The following is a 19,370-nucleotide window of genomic DNA, read 5'->3' on the forward strand; positions in this document are numbered from 1 at the left end:
CTGTGGAGGGATGGCTGTTGGCTCAAGGAAAAAAAGGGAAAGAGATTTTCAGGTTACTTTTCAGGCAAGCCAAACTAGTTTATCAGTATACATAAGAACAAAGAATCACAGGGAAAATGCTATAGAAAAAAATAAACACTATACATCTGGTGGGGGGGGGTTTCTTTCTGCTGTCACTGGGACACCTGGTATGGAAGGCAAAGTGGAGAAAGATGTGGGATTCCAGCAGTGGGATCACCAGTGAACTTATGAAAAAGGACATTTTTAATAAGCACAGCTCTGGGACATGCGTTTGAATTTTGGGTTTTGTTATTTTGGGTGGAGTATAAATGGAGTTTGCAATATTCTGTGGGTAAAAATGTAACTTGGAATAATCTTTCTAGAATTCAAGAGGCTTTACAAAATAAATAAAACTCACAGAAACTTCCACTTCCAATTAAATACATTAAATGGCAAGAAACCATTGTCACTCTCTCAAAGAGGCACCCAAAGCTCACAACTGCAGATTTGTAACCCCCTCAAGAGAGTTAATAAAAAAGAAACCTAAGTGAACTAAATTCCATAAAGTGATGAGCGCTTGTCATGAGAAAAGAGATATAGGTCTGCTTTCATCTTTCATGTGATAGTGAGAGAAAGAAGAATTTACCAGAGACAGGTGTAAGGACAGATGAAATAAACCCCTCGGAAACGTTTATGGTTTCATGTGGGCTAGAATGACGAATTTGAATCCCAAAGAGCCCCAGGCCAAGAGCACATGTGTAAAGACACTACTTTCTTTATCCAGACCAAAACTAAAGTAAAGAAAATGAGATCTGTGGGACATGATAAAGCATTAAAACATATCTATAACTAGAGTTCCAAAAGTAGAAGAGAGAATGATGCAGAAGAAATATTTGAAAATATAATAGCCAAGATTTTCCCTAAATTGATTAAGGATGTCCATGCATCCAGCCAAGAAGCTCTTTAAACCTCAAGATAAACACACGTAAATGCATTATAGTTGAGCCCCTACAATTCAAAACTGAAGAGAGATATTAAACCAAGAGGAGGAAAATAACATGTGTGTAAATACAGGGAACAACAATCAAAATGATAACTGGCTTTTAATGAGAAACAATGGTGGCCATGATGCAAGAGAATAACATATTTAAAGTAAAGAAATAAAATTGATTAACTATCAAGCGAGATCTATATATCCAACAAAAATGACTTTCAAATATGAAGGCAAACACGTATCTGTTGCTTGTGAGAATGTACAACAATACAGCCACTTTGGAAAACAGTTTGTTCGTTCCTTAGAAACTTAAACATTGATTTAAAATAGGACTCAGAAATTACACTACTAGGAATGGGGTAAATACCCAAGAGAAATGAAGACGTATGCTGACACAAAGACATGTATGCAAATGTTCATAGTAGCATTATTATAATAGCCAACAACTGGAAACAATACAAATGTCCATGAATTGGTGAATGGATAATCAAAATGTAGGATATTCATACAATAAAACGCTTACTATTCATCAATAGAAAGGAATGAACTACTCACATGCTGTAATATCGATAAGCCTCATAAACATTATGCTAAATGAAAAGAAGCAAAAGATCATACATTGCATGATTTCACTGATGTGAAATGCCCACAAAAAAGGATTAATGACTGCCTGCAGCTATGGGTGAAAAGGGGCATTGTCTGCAAATGGGCATGAAGAAACTTTTGGGGGAATAAAAATATTCTAAAACTGGATCTAGTGATGGTTGGATAACCCTAAAAGATCACTAATAATCACTGAATTGTGCACTTAAAAATGGGTGAGTTTTATGGTATGTAATTTATGCCTCAATAAAATTGTTAGCAATATGAAGACAAAATTTAAAAAAATGTATTCAACAACCACAAAAAAAGGATAGGAGAACTCATCAACTGCACATCTGAACTACTAGAAAGGATAAAGAATATTCTTTCTACTGAAGGGAAGTAATCCCCAGTGGAAACTCCGACTGGCAGGAAGGAATGAAGAGTACTAGAGGGGTGAATTTATGGGTAAATATTCAAGACCTTCAACTTGTATTTATTTTAAAAATTTTTAAGAGAATATTCATTATTTAAAGTAATATGACACTAATGAATGGTGGGTTTACAGCACCTGCAGAAGTTAATTCTATAATAAGAGCCCAAAGATTGGGTAGGTGAAAAAGGAATTATAATGTGATGCTGCAAGAAAGATTATCCTTATATTCCACACACATGTGGATATGAAACATATTTTCAATCTGAAGACACAGACTACTTAGGGGCAGCTGGGTGGCCCAGTTGGTTCAGCGTCCGACTTCAGCTCAGGTCACGATCTCACGGCTCATGAGTTCGAACACCACATCAGGCTGTGTGCTGACAGCTCAGAGCCTGGAGCCTGTGTCGGATTCTGGGTCTCCCTCTCTTGCTGCCCCTCCCCCGCTCAAGCTCTGTCTCTCTCTTTCTCTCTCTCACTCTCTCTCAAAAATAAAAACATTAAAAAAAAATACAGACTACTTAAAAGTAAAAGAGTAGAAAAAATATAAACTGTGCAAACAGCATAAGAAACTTGTGTCTATATTAATATTACACAAAGTAGACTTTAAGATAAAGAGAACTACCAGAGAATGATATCAGAATATCCTTATTATTTATTATCCTTATAAAAAATTATCTTATAATTTTACAATTAAGAAAATATAACGTTTTCTTTGTCTCTGTCTTTAAATATCTTAATTTGCCCCACTCTTTTCTTATATTTATGGGATCTAAAAAAGAAATTACATTTAATTACATACAATACATTACAAAAGTTACATACAATATTAGGTATGAATGTAGTTAATAACAAAGAATCAAAATACATGAAGAAGAATTTGACGGAATTAAAGGGAGAAATAGAGATCTACAATCACAGTCGGATATTTTACAATAGAGATTAACAAGAAAATTAACTCAGGAATTAATGGAAACTAATAAAACAAATAAAATCCTCTCAGAAATGAATAGAAAAACTCAGTAGAGATGAAAAGATACAGAACACTTGAATGACTCTACAAACCAATTTGGCCTAATTGACATTCATAGAACGCTATACCCAACAACTACAGAAATACACATTCTTTTCAGATGTACACAGAACACGTACCATGAAAGGCCATGTGCTGCATTATAAAACAAGTCTCAGTAAGTTGAAAAGACAAAAATCATGTAGATCCGAGGTTCTCAAAATGTTGTCCAGGGAACCCATGGGGTCCCAGAGACCCTTCTAGGAGATTCATAAGGTCAAGATTATTTTCAAAGTATCAAGACTTATTTTTTCTCTTTTATTCTCATTCTCTCATGAGTGTACAGTGTGGAGTTTTCCAGAGGCTGACTGACTTGTGATATCACAAGAGGCTGAATGAAGAAGTGTGAAATCCAGTTGTTTTCCATGAAGCCAGACATAAAGAGGTTTACAAAAATAGAAGTCAATCTCACTCTGTTCACTATTTTTTTTTGGAAAATAAAATTATTTTTCATGAAAATGTGATTTACTTTAAAATGTTATTTTAAATATCTTAATAAATATTTTTAAGCTTCTGTTTTAATATGTAATATAAATATAAACAGATATAACTCAAACAAAAGTTCTTTGGGGTCTTCAATAATTTTTAGGAGGTATAAAGGTGGTGAGACCAAAATTTTTGATAACCACTGGGATGGAATATATTCCCTGAACACAATGAAATAAAATTAGAAGTCAATAAAAATAAGACATGTAAAAAATCCCAAGCATTTGGAAACAAGATCACGCTCCTATAAACAATCTTAACAGGAAATTTAAAAATATTTTAAACCAAATGATAATGATACATCATATCAAAATTTGTGGGATGTAGCTAAACCAGTGCTTAGAGGGGGAAATCTATAGCTTTAAATGCCTACATTGAAAAGAACAGTAAAATTAATAAACTAAGCATCAATTTTACACAAGACCTTTCAGAAAATAGAGAAGAAAGGAACATTGGCCAAAACATTTTATGAGGGCAGCATAACCCTGATGCCAGAATGTGCTAAAGACATTAAAATAAACATGCATAATCTTTTATTGGTAACTTAGAAATCGCTCATAAATCTTTATGTGCAAGAATTATAACGTAAAAAATATATGTCCAACCATTAGGGACCATTTACATAAATTATTACAAATCTATAGGGTGAGACATTATGCATCTATTAAAAGTATGTTCTCAAAGGAATTAATGACACAGGAAAAGACAGAAGTAAAAAAATGTAGTCTGATCCCATTACTATATTTAATAAACACACATAGAAAATCATGGAAAGAAATGCACCAAAATGTTAGCAGTGCCTAACTCTGAATTGGAAGGATTGCTAGTAATTTTATTTTCTTCTTTTATTTTGCTGTATTTTCCAAATCTTTGTGATGTAAATCTGTGCCATTTTAATAATAGAAAAAATAGGAAAAAAAACCCAATCAGTTTTTTGAACAGAAGTTTGGATAATGCAACATCATAATTCACAGAATGATATTTCTCTGAAGTACCTTTGAAATGAATCCTTTCTATGCCTGCCATTTTACAGACGGGAAAATGGAACTCACCCTCCCGGGTAGATATATGTAACTTGTACATCAGGTCATTGAGTTAATAATAGAATCAAGTCTAGAATCTGGATCCTCCTCCTCCCGATAGCATGCCTTTTAATTTAGGGCACAATGTAAGGAAAATGACATTACTGTCTGGTGTACAAAAATTCTTTATATGTAATCACTGCTCTCCAGCCTGTGACACTGGTTTAAGCCATAAGTTCAATGTAAAGTATTTAAACTTATGCTAAAAGTATACTATTAACCATTTCACCAAAAATGCAAGGGCTAAATAATTTACATATCTTATAAGGGGATAGGGTTTTTCTATCAAAATTTTAATAATATTTTTCCATGTTACCTAAAATATTCCAATTCACTAAAATCTCAAAGTAAGAGAATCCATCACAATTAGAATTGTCAATTGCACAAAAAAGCTGAATGGTCTATGAAAGAATTCTGCAAAAAACAAAACAACGCAAAACAAAACAACCCCCCCCCCCTGCCAAAACCGAGGGGCGCCTGGGTGGCTCAGTTGGTTAAGCATCTGACTTTGGCCCAGGTCATGATCGCACTGTTCCTGAGTTTGAGCCCTGTGTCGGGTTCTGTGCTAACAGCTCAGAGCCTGGAGACTGTTTCAGATTCTGTGTCTCCCTCTCTCTCTCTGCCCTCCCCCACTCATGCTCTGTCTCTCTCTCTCTCTCTCTCTCTCTCTCTCTCTTAAAAATAAATAAACATTAAAATTTTTTTAAAAGAAAGAAAATAAAAAATCAGTCACTGTTCAAAGTGTCCAGGTTTCACTCAGTGAAAGATTCAGCTTAAAGATCATTTCTGCATCAAGAATTTGGATTGATTCACTAAGAAATATCTGTTTAATAGAAACATATTTAAAGAACAGAAGGCATACGTTTGGTTTTTGGCATATGAATGAATAAATTGAGCCTGTGTGAGAATGAATAATCAAGACCCTTTATTGTTCAAAGTCTGAAGAGGACAGCTTGGCTATTGGTAAGACCTGAGCAGAATACTCTACTGTGCTTTAAACCAAAGCATCCATCATTTTCAACCATAAAGACTAGATTTCCACAGATAGCACATCTAGTAAAGCAACTGAAATAGTGTTTGTGTCACTTTCTATGTTGAGGAAATTAAATAGCCAATTTGTAGTGGATCTAAGGTGACTGAACCCAGTCACCTTAGTAGGTAATGTCATTTCAGTAGACAATAAGAGAATGCTTTTTAACTTTTTAAGTATTTAATAAAAGGAGAAAAAAAACCCACATCTGACTAGCATGTCAGATCACATCCTCCATGATTTGATTGGATAAAAGAGGCTACTGTATACGTCTTTTGTTTTTAAATAGTCATAAAAGTGAAATAAGACTCCTAGGTGACAGCCAGCTTTCTGCTAAGGTTCAGGGAACATCTGTTGAAGCAAGGCACTCTGGGAGTTCTTTCTATGCCAAGCCTTTCTGAGGGGCTTCCCTGTCTCCCCACTGATTCTGAACCCCACTCACTGCCCTTCACACACCCCCTTAACACACCAGTAGAGCTTCTTCCTGTCACATCTGACCTCATCTGCATGAGCCTTTATCATTCAGTCAACATCTACTTGAAAGCAGATTGGCGTGGGAATCAGGGTGCAGGTTCAGGCTCTGGTTTTGCCCCTCTGTGCTTGGCTGCAATGGGGAAAGTCACTGACTACCTCTGGGCTTTCACTTCCAACTATTAGATGAGTGGGAAGAGTAACCTGGAGTGCCCTGTTAAGAAAGATTCTGGAGCTGTTTCCAGAGCTCCTGCGAACGAACATTCAATCAGCAATGCCTTCCGGTGATATAGAAGAGACCGGTGATAATAAACCTTGCTAGTCTGAAATGCATGGTGTTGAGTGACACCTCAGTAAGACATTTTCCCCAAATTATTTCCACTATTCTTTCTCAATACAGATAACTGAAGACCCTCTATCCCATATCCCCATATTGTGCGCTACCCACAATTAGGTACATTGATGCTGCATTTGCATTATAAAGGCAAATATTATGAATCCTATTTCGCAACAAGAAAACTCAGAAAGTGAGATATTGTCTCCAAACCATACAGCAAATCCAGCACATGTATTCACTAATAAACATCTTATGTGTTGTATTTGCTTGTTTCACAGCTTTCATTATGCATTTACCATGTGCAAAGTTCTGGAAGAGTCACTACCAAGAGGAGAGAAAGGGGAAAGGTAAAAAGAATAAGGATTCCTGGTCTCAAGAAATTTTAATTTTCTAGTAGGCAAGGAAGATATACACAGACAACAGAGGTCAACACACAGATGCCCATCTCAGAGAAAGACAGCACCGTTCACTCTGGAGTCCTTGATTCTTTTCTTTTCTTTCTCATCCACATCCAACCCATATGCAAATCCTGTTGACAGAACCTTCAAAGTCGACCTCAGCTCTGACCATTCTTGCCTCTTCCACCCCTACCACCCTGGTTCAAACCACGATTTTCTCTCACACGGACTAACGTCAGAGCCTCCTGACTAGTCTCCCAGCTTCCCCTCTGGTTCTAATACAGTCTACTCCACACAGAAGTCAGAAATACACACCTTTACAAAAGCCAATCAGTTCATGCCATTCCCTGGTCTCACCTTCCAACGACTTCCTATTACACTGAGAACAAAATCCAAAATCTTCATCATGATCTAAAGAACTTACTCCATCTGGTCCTGGCCCCCACTTGACCTGATTTTCCACTACTCTGCTCCTTTTTTACTATGTTCCAGACATTAAGATATTCTTGCTGTTGCTTTAATTCACCAAGCACTCTCCTTGCCCCAGGGCCCTCGTACTGTTGCTTGCTTTGCAGGGAATATTCTTCCTCCATACCTTCACATGATTCCTTCACTTCATTCAGTCCTGTCTTCAAATGTCACCTCTTCAGGGTGGACTTTTCTTACCATCCTGTGTAAGACAGCATCTGCCTAGGGGCACCTGGGTGGCTCAGTTGGTTAAGTGTCCAGCTCAGGTTATGATCTCACAGCTGGTGAGTTTGAGAACCCGCATAAGGCTCTGTGCTGACAGCTCAGAGACTGGAGCCTGCTTTGGATTCCGTGTCTCCCTCTTTCTCTCTGCTCCTCCCCTGCCTGTGCGGTCTCTCTCTCTCTCTCTCTCTCTCTCTCTCTCTCTCTCTCTCTCAAAAATAAATAAACATTAAAAAAAGATTTAAGATAGCACCTGCCCATTTCCTCCACCTTACTCTGATTTATTTTTTTTTTACCAATAGCACTTATCACCACCTACCACATCATATATTAATTTGTTTAGTTTTTCCCCTGGTTTCTCCATCAGAATGTAAGATCTATGACGGCAGGAACACTGAAGGTTGCATTCCGTGCTGCAGCCCCAGCATCTGTAATAGTGTGTGGCAGGCACACAGTAGCTCATCAATAAATATTTGTTCAATAAATGAATGAATGAGTGAGTGAATGAACGTAGCAGACAGCTAGCAATTGGAGAAAACCCTGATATTGAACAACACCAAGGAACACTGTATTATAATTCCAGCAGGAATCTTTCTGGTATTTAACAATTCTGTCAGAGCTCTCTGTTCCTTTTCAGGCTGTGTGTGTGTGTGTGTGTGTGTGTGTGTGTACGTGCGCGTCTGCATGTCTATATGTCTGCATGTAGATTTAATTCTGCATGTAGATTCAATTCTGCTAAAACTTGTTAATTATCTAGCATTCTAGCCAAAATGTCTCAAGCCCAGAACATGTCTTGTTATGGTGGAGTGCTGACACCATAAGGGCAGCCAGTGTGGACATTTCATTTTGATTCTATTCTGAGATCCCTTAGCAGAGATCTGAAGGAAGCCATGTCCTTGAAAGTCTCTCGCATACCAATGCTCCACACTCCAAGAGGCTTTATCTTCTAGCTGCAGCGCTCACAAGATATACAGGTGAGAAATTTAATAGCTCTTCTAGTAAACAGCACACATCGCCAAGCTGGCAAAACAGGCTACCTCATGGACAGGAAAATAAGTGAGTCAGTGGGACCCAGACAATAAATACTTTTGGCAATGATGGATGAGCAAAACAAAATACACCTGCATGCAGTCACAGATGGTTCGGGGAGTTGATGGGGCAGATTGTTTTTGTTTATTTTTATAATTAGGGTGGGTTGGGTGGGAAGTCAGGAAATTGAGAGGAGTGACAGCTTTCTGTGGCAAGCAGCACTCCAGACTTCCCTTCCTATGTCCTCAGGAACTCAGCAGACTCAGAATGTCCTTTGTGCTTTATCTCCTCTCCTTGTTTAATGCTGGCTTCTAGAAAGGGTCAGACACTTCCCATTACACTGTAACTAAACGGCTTTTACCTTTTAAATAATGTTAGCCATGTCCGATTATAATTGGATTTGAATAGGCCCACACAAAGCATAAGCCGTGGGCATAGAGGTATACATTAAGGTGTACCAGTAGGGTATTCCTCCAGGAAGGAAATTCTAGAGTAGGCCCCTACTGGGATCTCTGAAACCACAGCAACTAGCCAATCATCATCTCCGTTCAGAGGAAAAGCTTGAACTGATGAACATCCAAACTAATGTTACCTTTATCCAGCTGATCTATAATAATCAAATGTTCCAATAACTTCACCCAGGTTGCTATAGGTTCACAGCTTTAAGTGAAAAAAATGATGGATTAACAGATGGGATAAGGAGGAAGGAATGATTCTTTGTACCAAAATTTCTGAGAATGACCCATTTCTCTCCCTCCCAGCCCATCCTTCTCCCTTGAGGACTGATTTCAGGGGCCTCAGCCCAGAGCAGGAAAGTTGTATCATCTGGATGAACAGCCTCTCTCCTTGGCCGAAATATGACATGAGGGTCTTCAGCAGTCTCCCTGTGCTCCTGTAAGTGCCACTCCAAAACTGAACCTCCCCCTAGAATATTAGATAGAAAGAATACCCTCAAAACTCTGACTCAAACATTCATTATGCTCTATAAGTCTGTGGACTTCATCCAAGTAAAATTCCCCTGGGAGCTCCAGGCTCCAGGCCAGGAACAGGAAGTTGCCAGGGTAACGTGGGGACACAGAGTACCTTGGAGGGATCAGAGAAAAAGCAGAGCGCTGCCATTGACCAGGAAGAAGACCTCTGAAGACAAGAGTCATCCATCCACATCTGAAACCTTTGGCCATCATCTGTTCTTGGAGAGGGCACCCTGAAAGACCTCCAGAGACCGGGATATACAGAGAGCAGAGCTGTAAGGGAGCAAGAGAGACAGATGGGTCCTGCAGAGACAACCCTTAGTAAATAAATCCCAGCCACTAGGGCAAGGTTCTCCATTAACTTAATAAAAATTTCGTCTCAAATAAGGAGAAATCTCTTTTTTGTATAAGGTGAGGACAAGTTTTGTACTCTGACCCAGGTTTGGCTTAGAGCTTATAGTGGTTATCAACGTCCCTATTTAACCTCACAGTTGATACCTGAGAGTAGATGCTAAGATGAGAGGTGGAGTTTATTCATTGCTCCCACTGCTTAACTGATTAATACTCATTTCCACTCTTTTTAAAGAGAAAAAGCATGGAAACTTGCCCAGGACAGTGTTTAATTTCCCAGGTGGCAAAGGAGGAAACACTGATTTATTTAAAGAGAACAGCAGTTGCTTACATGCATTTGGAGTATGATAAATGGGGATTTCATATACATAATTATGTATACAAGGAGTCTTTTTCCATGTTACCCGACTTTCAAACTTAAATTGTGCCTGTAAATGACACTTTCAAGACCCATGGAATTTTCTACTTGTTCCTCATACGGACTTTAATTCTGGGAGTCATAAGCCCCAGTTTACTTTTCCAGGAATGCAGACATCTTTTGTTTGATGTAGGATCTAAACCAGGGTACATTTTGTACAATTGTGAAGTGCAGTTGTCCAGCAGGTAAGTTTGCTTCTAAATGCCAGTTACTTTTATCCTGCGGTCTGTTGTTAGAAGTTTTAAGTGTTTAGGATGCGCATATGTGAGTGTGGTCTATATTTGCATACATGCATCTACAGGTATTATTTATGTGTGTGTCGATTCAGTCTGATGGTTGGATGTGAGCTTAAACTGCACCCAGAGCATAGGGGCACCCGGGTGGCTCAGTTGGCTAAGCGTCCAACTTCAGCTCAGGTCATGATCTTGCCGTCCGTGAGTTCGAGCCCCCCATCGGGCTCTGTACTGACAGCTCAGAGGCTGGAGCCTGCTTTGGATTCTGGGTCTCCCTCCCTCTATCTCTGCCCCTCTCCTGCTCACGCTCTGTCTCTCAAAAATAAATAAATATTAAAAAAAAACAACTGCACTCAGAGCAGAAGTCTTCAATGCCAGCTATAGTAGAATCACCTGGGGAGCTTTTAAAAGTCTTGATTATCAAACCAGAGAAATCCAAATAAGGTCTGTGGTCTTCTGGTTACCAACAGGATTCCAATGTCAGTTCCTTGGCGTTGATCTTGCCACTGGGAAAAGTTGTCACGAGAGACTTCTCTGCATTATCTTTGCAACTACTTGTGAGTCTGTAATTATTTCAAACTATAAAGTTAAAAAAATGCTGATGCATGGGCCATGTGCTGGACCAATTAAACTAGAAGTTCGTAGTGCGAGACCCTGGAATCAGTCATTTTCAAAGCCCCCCCGGTGATTGACAAGTGAGGCCAAGGTAGAGAGTCACTGATCTTTTCTTTTTTTTTTTTTTTTAACGTTTATTTATTTTTGAGACAGAGAGAGAGCATGAACAAGGGGGGGTCAGAGAGAGAGGGAGACACAGAATCAGAAGCAGGCTCCAGGCTCTGAGCCATCAGCCCAGAGCCCGACGCGGGGCTCGAACTCACGGACCGCAAGATCGTGACCTGGGCTGAAGTCGGACGTCTAACCGACTGAGCCACCCAGGCGCCCCACTGATCTTTTCTAACTAGCTACCTGATGTCTACATATTTTATAGTCTCCTCACACACCACTTATCAGTTTAATAGTAACGAAGCACATTTCAATTACTAAACAAAATATTTATTATGAGCTTTCTAATGTTCTAGGAAATCCATATATGTTTTAGGCAGAATGCTATGCTAACTTAATCAACAATTCCCAAATTACATTTGAATAGACATTAGATCACCCTAAGGGTTTCCCAGCATTTGTTCACAGTGGCAGGAATGAACATGCCATTACTGCACGAAGACTTAAATTACTGTTGTAAATAAAAAGAGAAACACTTTTCCCACAATTAAAGCTGGTCAAAAATAAAAGAATATTGTATTTGTTCATACCTATTGAACTTCAAAACTTTTGCAATGCACAACCAGAATTTGTCTCCCCAAATAATGAATGAAAGCAAAAAACCTTATTTAGATTGCATTTCATTAGCTTGAAATGAAGGTGAATTTGCAATAAATTTACTTCTCAATCTAAAATTCGATAGCTCTGGTCTTAACTGCTGTGTATCAGCCCTGTGGGATGTTTCTTATTAAAAGACTCTCAGGAAATCTTCTCCGCGCAGCCATATGTATACAGACTGAGAAGAAATATTGCAAAAAAAAATGGAAAACTGCAAAATGAGGGAAGTTCATCATTAGGTCGTTGCTTCCTTTATTGGCGAAATAGAGTGTATTTCAAACACTGAAGCATTCCATGCTCAGGAAACCCACAGAGGTTTCTTAAGAGGCTACATTGGTCACGTAGCTCCCACTCACCACTGGCTAAAAACATGTGTCCAGTAGGGTTCTGCACAGGAAATAAGTAAGTTCCCGTACAATAGGATGAGAAATAAACTGCTCAAGAGGAATAAAGTGAAAATCGAAAGTGAAAAAAAGAAGAGAAATTTTTTCCACAATAATAACTGCCAACTGCATGTTCACATATATAATTTGATAGGTTAAGCAACATAAAAGAAATAAAACTTGGTATCTAATAATTTATACTTTGTCTTAACCTAACACCTACATTGACATCAATCACCAAAGAAGCCTAAGGACACTGGCTGTCTGTGAGATCACCATGGGAGTAGGCTTGCTATTTTTTTTTAAGAGCAAGTAATATTTTTTTAATGTTATTTTTAGTTTTGAGAGAGAGAGACAGAGCGCGAGCAGGGTAGGGGTGGAGAGAGAGGGAGATACAGAATCAGAAGCAGCCTGCAGGCTCTGAGTCTGACATGGGGCTCGATCATGACCTGAGTCGAAGTTGAACGCTTAACCGACTGAGCCACACAACCTTTCCGAGAGCAAGTAATATTTTTATTACAAGTTCTCAGAAAGGCAAATTTAGGACAAACACAAGCAGACATGGTAGACAATTCAAAGGCGTATTAAATGGAGTTATTTCACCTACATTCACACCTTCTTACCCCAATTTAAGATCTGATCTCTTTTTCTAGTTACCATTGAACTAGATGGGCAGTCAAATCTTCCAGGCCCATGATTGCAAACATCTGTGGGGACCAAGCACAGAAGGAACTAGGCAGAAATACATGGAAAACATCCACAATATCAGGTCTGTGGTGAACAGATAAAGCGGGGAGCACATCATTGTCTTCTTATTTTTTTTTAACGGATATACAATTTACATATAAAATACGAGTTTCACGTGTACAGCATAATGATCTGATATCAGTGTATATTGTGAAATGATCACAGTAAGTCCAGTAACATTCATCACCACACTGAACTACAATTTTTTTTCTTGTGGTAAGAATTTTTTTTTTAAGTTTTACTTAAGTTGCAGTTAGTCAACATACAGTACAATATTAGTTTTAGGTGTACAATACAGTGATTCAACTCCTCAATAAAATACCCAGTGCTGATCACAACACAAGTGCACTCCTTAATCCTCATCACCTATTGAACTCACCCCTCCACCCACCTCCTCCCTGATAAGCCTCGGGCTGTTCTCTAGTTAAGAGTCTGTTTCTTGGTTTGCTTTCCTCTCTTTTTCTTCCTCCTTTGCTCATGTGTTTCTGAAATTTCACATATTAGTGAAATCATATGGTATTTGTCTTTCTCTGACTGATTTAATTTGCTCCAAAAAATACTCTCTAGCTCCTTCTATGTCACTGTAAATGTCAGGACTTCGTTTCGTTTGATGGCTGCGTAATATTCCATTCTATATATGTACCACATCTCCTAATCCATTCATCAGTCAATGGACACTTGGGCTACTTCCATAATTTGGCTATTGTAGATAACACTGCTATAAAGCTATGAGAACTTCTAATATCTACTGTCCTAGCAACCTTCAAGTATAAAATATAGTGTTGTTAACTGAGATTTGCTATTTCCAACTGAGATCCTTGGCCATACATGGCCATGCTTCTCAGATCTTATTGTGTCCCAATTCACCTGAGGGTCTTATAAAAACACAGAATCTGGATCAGAAGGTCTGGAGTAGGACTGAAATTCTACACATCTAACACCTCCCAGGGGCTGTACCCACTGCTCCTCCAGGACCGTGTGCCCAGGAGCCAGGCACGACAGCCCCCAATGTGGGCATCCAGCAGACTGAGTCAGGCTACTGTGTTACCTGAGTGACCAGGTGAAGGCTGTGGTCACTCTAAACTATCTCGTCACACCCACCCTCGCACAGCATATGCCTTTATGACAGTGGCATCGATAATTATATCCCAAGAATGAGGCAGCAGGGCAGAAGAGAAGGTGATAAAGCTAGCCCAGGTCCTTTTTGGTCTTTAAATAACCTCAGATATGCTTCATTTACTCTTAGTAACAAATTAAGAACTATATCCTTTTTAAAAGTATAAATAGAAATAAGAATCTGAAATTATGGATTACTCAAAATCTTAAAGTTCTCATAGAATTCTATGCTTTGATTTCTTATGTGTTTTAGTGCTTTAGGATGAGATATCCTATTCCTGGCCCAAAATAAACAGACAAACATGCTTTATGACTTGTAGAATTGGCACAGTAATTTCAATATTATCTCTTTTATATGTCACAAATATGTCTACTAACCATTTTGAAAGAAATTTTAAAGTAAACGTATATGGCAAAGCATGAGACTACCGGCTATTTATTCTGGATCAAAAAGACCACTCTGAGAATAAGACGAAAGCTAGTGTCTCTTCTCCAATAGGAAGACGCAGAAGCAAGTGGTTCATAGAAGTCCCACCATGGAGGCTGCAGGGTTTAGTAGAAGCCATTCTGGATTCTGAGGGGGAGGCTCTGACTCCTGTGTCAACGAAGCCTGATGTGGGGCCAGTGGCTTCCCTATGCCAGCCCTTGGCATCCTCTTCTGTAAGTTAAGAAGCAGTGGTGGCTATGATCCTATTCCCTCTAGAAAGCCATGATGAAACCCAACCTCACTCAGCTCAGATGCTACAGCTTAAAATACCTTTAAAAGCCACTGATTCTCCAACTAGTTCATACATCACGCAAAACCTAGTATCACAAAGCAGCTAGTCGTTAACACAGCTTTGGGAAATCCACGGTGCTACCATTTCCATTGCTCACTGGGTAACCTAAGAAATGCATCGTTTACTTCCAAGAGTTCCAAGGAAGGCAGAGAAATGAAAAGATGTTGAGCGATGACTAATGGCTCAGATAAAGCTTGAGGTGACCTCCAGAGTCCGATCCAAGGAACCTAAGATAGCCCTTTGGTTCAAGTGCTTGAAAATCAAAGTGGGGAAATAATGTATCTCCAGGCTTGGCCTGAGTGGCCAAGGGGCTGGTCTACTTCTCCATTTGGGCTGGCTGAGCCTTTCTTCACTGACCCAGCTGGCTGAATCTCCAACCTGCCACCTCCAAAGGGCTGCCTCAGGAAAATGAAGGTTGCAAAGTAGTCTTAGAACATCTGCCATGAAGACACAGATAGGAGTCATTCTGAGGGCCAGAAAAGGCTCACATGATGGCCCTACTTCACAAGGCACTCTTGGAAACTGAGTCAGTGAGTCAGTGACTAAAATAGGATGCATGGCAAGAAGGATCATAATTTTTGCTCGTCTTCACACACTTGCCCAGCTCGGTAAACTGAATTGACAAATATAAAGCCCAATTCTGATTCATGTTTCTCCTCTGATCTTGTGCTGACTTGGAACCCATGATGTGGCTGTCCTCTCTTGTCCTGTTCTTTAGGTCAGCTGTAGGCCTTCCCGCTAGCTCGGTGATTTAGGGCCACACTCCCTGAGACTTGGATTTCATTAGTCTGGCATAAAGCCTGGATGGTGGTATTTAAGTTCTCTCAAATGGTCCCAAGGTGCCTACGAGGTTGAGATCCTCTTTTCCAGCCCACCAGAAGTTTCCTGGGGGAAACCGCTCCTCTCAGATATAGGTGCATTCCTTATGGGCAGAGAAGCATGGATAGAGACACCTGTGCAGATCCATGCTCTGGCGGACTGGAAAAGCTCTGCAAGGGGGATGCTGGCATTCTCAATGTCATTGAGGAGAAAATTGGGAGTCAGAGAGGGAGGGAAAGTTGCCCAACATCCTAAAATGAGTAAATGGGAGACATGCAATTCTAACTCAGGGCGTGGCTTTTCACACACCAGCACGCTGTCTCCCTGCAATGACCACATACGGAGTGACAGATACTGCTGTCATACATTGTCCAGACCAGGCATTTCACCCCCCTTGTGAGATCAACATTGTATTACAGCCATTTTACCAAATAAGAGAACTGACACTCAGAGGGGTTAAAGGACCTATCCAAGTTCAATGGTTAGATATAATAAATAGCACTTCCAGTCTTCCCAATATTTATTTTCTGAGGCCAGTCTTGAATCATTCAGTTCTCCTTATAATTCTGTTGTGATGAACTTGGTCCTCCCCTGCTATGCAGGCTGAAGATCACTACCAGGGATTAGGCTGTGTCACCAGTAAGGGATAAGTGGAGCAGGCTGCCACACAAGCTGCCACTGACCAAGACCTGAGGGCCCAGCTGGCCTTCGGCTGAAGATAGAATGACAAACTCATCCCACTGTGCTTGAGTCTGCCTCAGTATTAACACTGCAAGTGCTGCATTCTGGAACCCCCTCAGTCTTGGGAAAACCAGGATGGTTGGTCATCCTAGATGAAGACAGACCTCAGGGCAATTAAATGGGAGTTGAGACGACTGGACCCGGGGCTTGCCATTAGAGGAGTCATTAGTCAGGACCTAGAGAAGTATCCACATCTGGCTATGTCTTTAATTTTTTGTTAATGTTTATTTATTTTTGAGACAGACAGAGACAGAATGCGAGTGGGTTAGGGGCAGAGAGAGAGGGAGGCACAGAATCCGAAGCAGGCTCCAGGCTCTGAGCCGTCAGCACAGAGCGCAACACGGGGCTCGAACTCACGAGCTGTGAGATCATGACCTGAGCCGAAGTTGGACGCTCAACCGACTGAGCCACCCAGGTGCCCCATGGCTATGTCTTTAAAATTCAGGCGGAGGGGCACCTGGCTGGCTCAGTCGGTTAAGCGTCCGACTACAGCTCAGGTCACGATCTCGCGGTCTGTGAGTTTGAGCCCCGCGTTGGGCTCTGGGCTGATGGCTCAGAGCCTGGAGCCTGCTTCCGATTCTGTGTCTCCCTCTCTCTCTGCCCCTCCCCTGTTCATGCTCTGTCTCTCTCTGTCTCAAAAATAAATAAACGTTAAAAAAAAAATAAAATAAAAAAAATAAATAAAATTCAGGCGGAAATGTGGAGGTGGCTCATAAAAAATAGTCCGTAATCATCACCAAGATAATTTATGGAATGGAAACCAGTCCTTAGCTCCGGAGTTAGTTACTGGCTAGCAACATTTAGTTAATGATTGTAAATATATCATGGTAATAAAACATAAAACATTCACATATTGCTTATTGTATGCCAGGTACTGAGTGCTTTAAAACCCATATTCACCATTTAATCCCCTCGGGAACCCCACAAGGGAGGCCCTAGTGTTCTCTCTGTTTTAGAGATGAAGTTGCACAAGCCCAGAAAGGTTGACATGTTCAAGGTCACATAGCTAGTAAGTGTTGAGGCTAGGATGGTTTTAATTGTTCATAAGGATTTCTTAACTAGGATACCAAACACCTCTGGCAGGTGTTAGCAACAGGAATTGCAAACTTTCTGGGAAAGGCAGACCACATAGGGAAGAGGCTAGGACAAAGAAACGTGTTTGAGGTGGTTTGGGTTTCACCTTGTCCAGGGCAGGAAGAGACTCGGAATGTCTTGGAGTTGCTCCCAACTTCCAGCCAAGATATTATCTTTCCTTCCCCTCACCAGAGGACGCATAGGCTTAATGTGAACTGGAAAAATCTATCCGGTCACCTCAGAACTAATTTTTGTATCAAATCTTTAGTGTATTTTTACAACATGCAAATCACAAGTACAGACGGAAAATTCAATAACGTTATAATCCTGGTGGTGCCCTAGGTCTAGGATGACATTTATCTAGGCAAAAGCATTTTTGTGGTCCTAGGAGTGGTGGTTGTGGCATTTTAAAGCCGCATTAGACCCTGCTGCAGAAATCCTTTCTTCTACTTTTGTAAATCCTGTGGAGTGAGACAGAATTTATCAAGTCAATGAAAAATACACTTCAATAATGACCAAACTGTGTGTGGGGGGCCTCCTGCCCACTAACTGTCACAAGCACATTTCAGAAAAGCTTCTCTGGGCAGCTTATTTGAGGAAGAGATAGTGGCGGAGGAAGGGAAGAGACCCTCTCCCCTCGATGGTCACCTGGCACCCGGATGTCTCCAAGAGCTGGTCCAAGAGCCTGGGATTCTCCCACCCTTGACCTTCTCTAGTCTTAACTGGCACGTCCTCCATTAAAACATGAGTGCCTGGTATAATGGGAACATTAGCAGGCACCAAGCCCTGGACATGAATTTTTGGAGAGGAGTTTTCCCATTTTCCCATCTATAAAGTGAGGCATTACACTTGATGAAGAATTCTCAACCTCCCCCATGTATCAGGGAAGAGGCCCTTTTACAACCTACAGATGCCCAGGCTCCATGAGATTTGGTTTCAATTGGTCGGGAGTAGGGCCCAGGAATGGCAATTGTTAGAGTACAAGGTGATTTGAATATGCTGCCCATGGTGGTTTCCATCAGTGGTTCCAAGCCCAGGCTGCACAGTAGAACCACCCAAGAGATTAGGAAAGATTCCAGTGCCCAGGGCACACTCCCAGCCAATGAAATCAGAATCCTCAGGGGTGAAACCCAAGCATGATATTATTTTTTGGTTTTTGTCATTTTTTAATGTTTATTTTTGAGAGAGAGAACACATGTGTCCATGAGCAGGGGAGGGAAGGGAGAGAGAGGGAGACAGAGGATCTAAAGCAAGCTCTGTGCCATCAGGGCAGAGCCTGATGCTGGGTTCGAACCCAAGAACCATGAGATCATGACCTGAGCCAAACACTCAACCGACTGAGCCACCCAGGTGCTCCAAGAATCCGTATTGTTTAAAGCTTCCAGGTGATTCCAACATGCAGCCAGAGCGAAGCATCACTGGGCCAGGTGATGGCTAGAGGCCCCTCACAGCAGGAGAATCCTACTGTGTTTACAGTCTTGTAGTCCCTCCATGTCTAGTGCTCTGTATTTCCTTCTAATGCAGTTCGTGCCCAGACGTGAGCATATCAGAATCACATGGAGAGTTTGTAAAAACACAGCCTTCTGTGCACCCCCCTTGTGCCTCAGAGGTTCTGACTCATTAGCCCTAGGATAAGGACACAAGAATTTATGTTTCTAATGAGCTCTCAAGTGATGCTATTGTCACTCCAGAGGTCACACTGTGGAGACCACTGCTCTAAGGCACGGTGAGCACCAGATTTCAGCATCACTGAG

The 19,370-nt window shown here is 40.6% G+C and overlaps 1 protein-coding gene across 4 annotated transcripts in view; it reads right to left on the reverse strand.

Annotated features, from left to right (window-relative positions):
• Positions 1 to 19,370, reverse strand: part of RCAN2 (regulator of calcineurin 2) — a 272,608-nt gene that overhangs the window by 115,914 nt on the left and 137,324 nt on the right. The window contains exon 2 of one of the 4 annotated variants that reach the window (XM_042986499.1): positions 9,688 to 9,848. The exons of the other annotated variants lie outside the window; for them this stretch is intronic. Coding sequence (XP_042842433.1) covers positions 9,688 to 9,768 — 81 coding nt within the window. The 5' untranslated portion in view covers positions 9,769 to 9,848. The remainder of the gene's footprint in view (positions 1 to 9,687; positions 9,849 to 19,370) is intronic. 4 annotated transcript variants of the gene reach the window in all.

The sequence above is a fragment of the Panthera tigris genome, chromosome B2, assembly GCF_018350195.1.
Source record: "Panthera tigris isolate Pti1 chromosome B2, P.tigris_Pti1_mat1.1, whole genome shotgun sequence".
Lineage (NCBI taxonomy): Eukaryota > Metazoa > Chordata > Mammalia > Carnivora > Felidae > Panthera > Panthera tigris.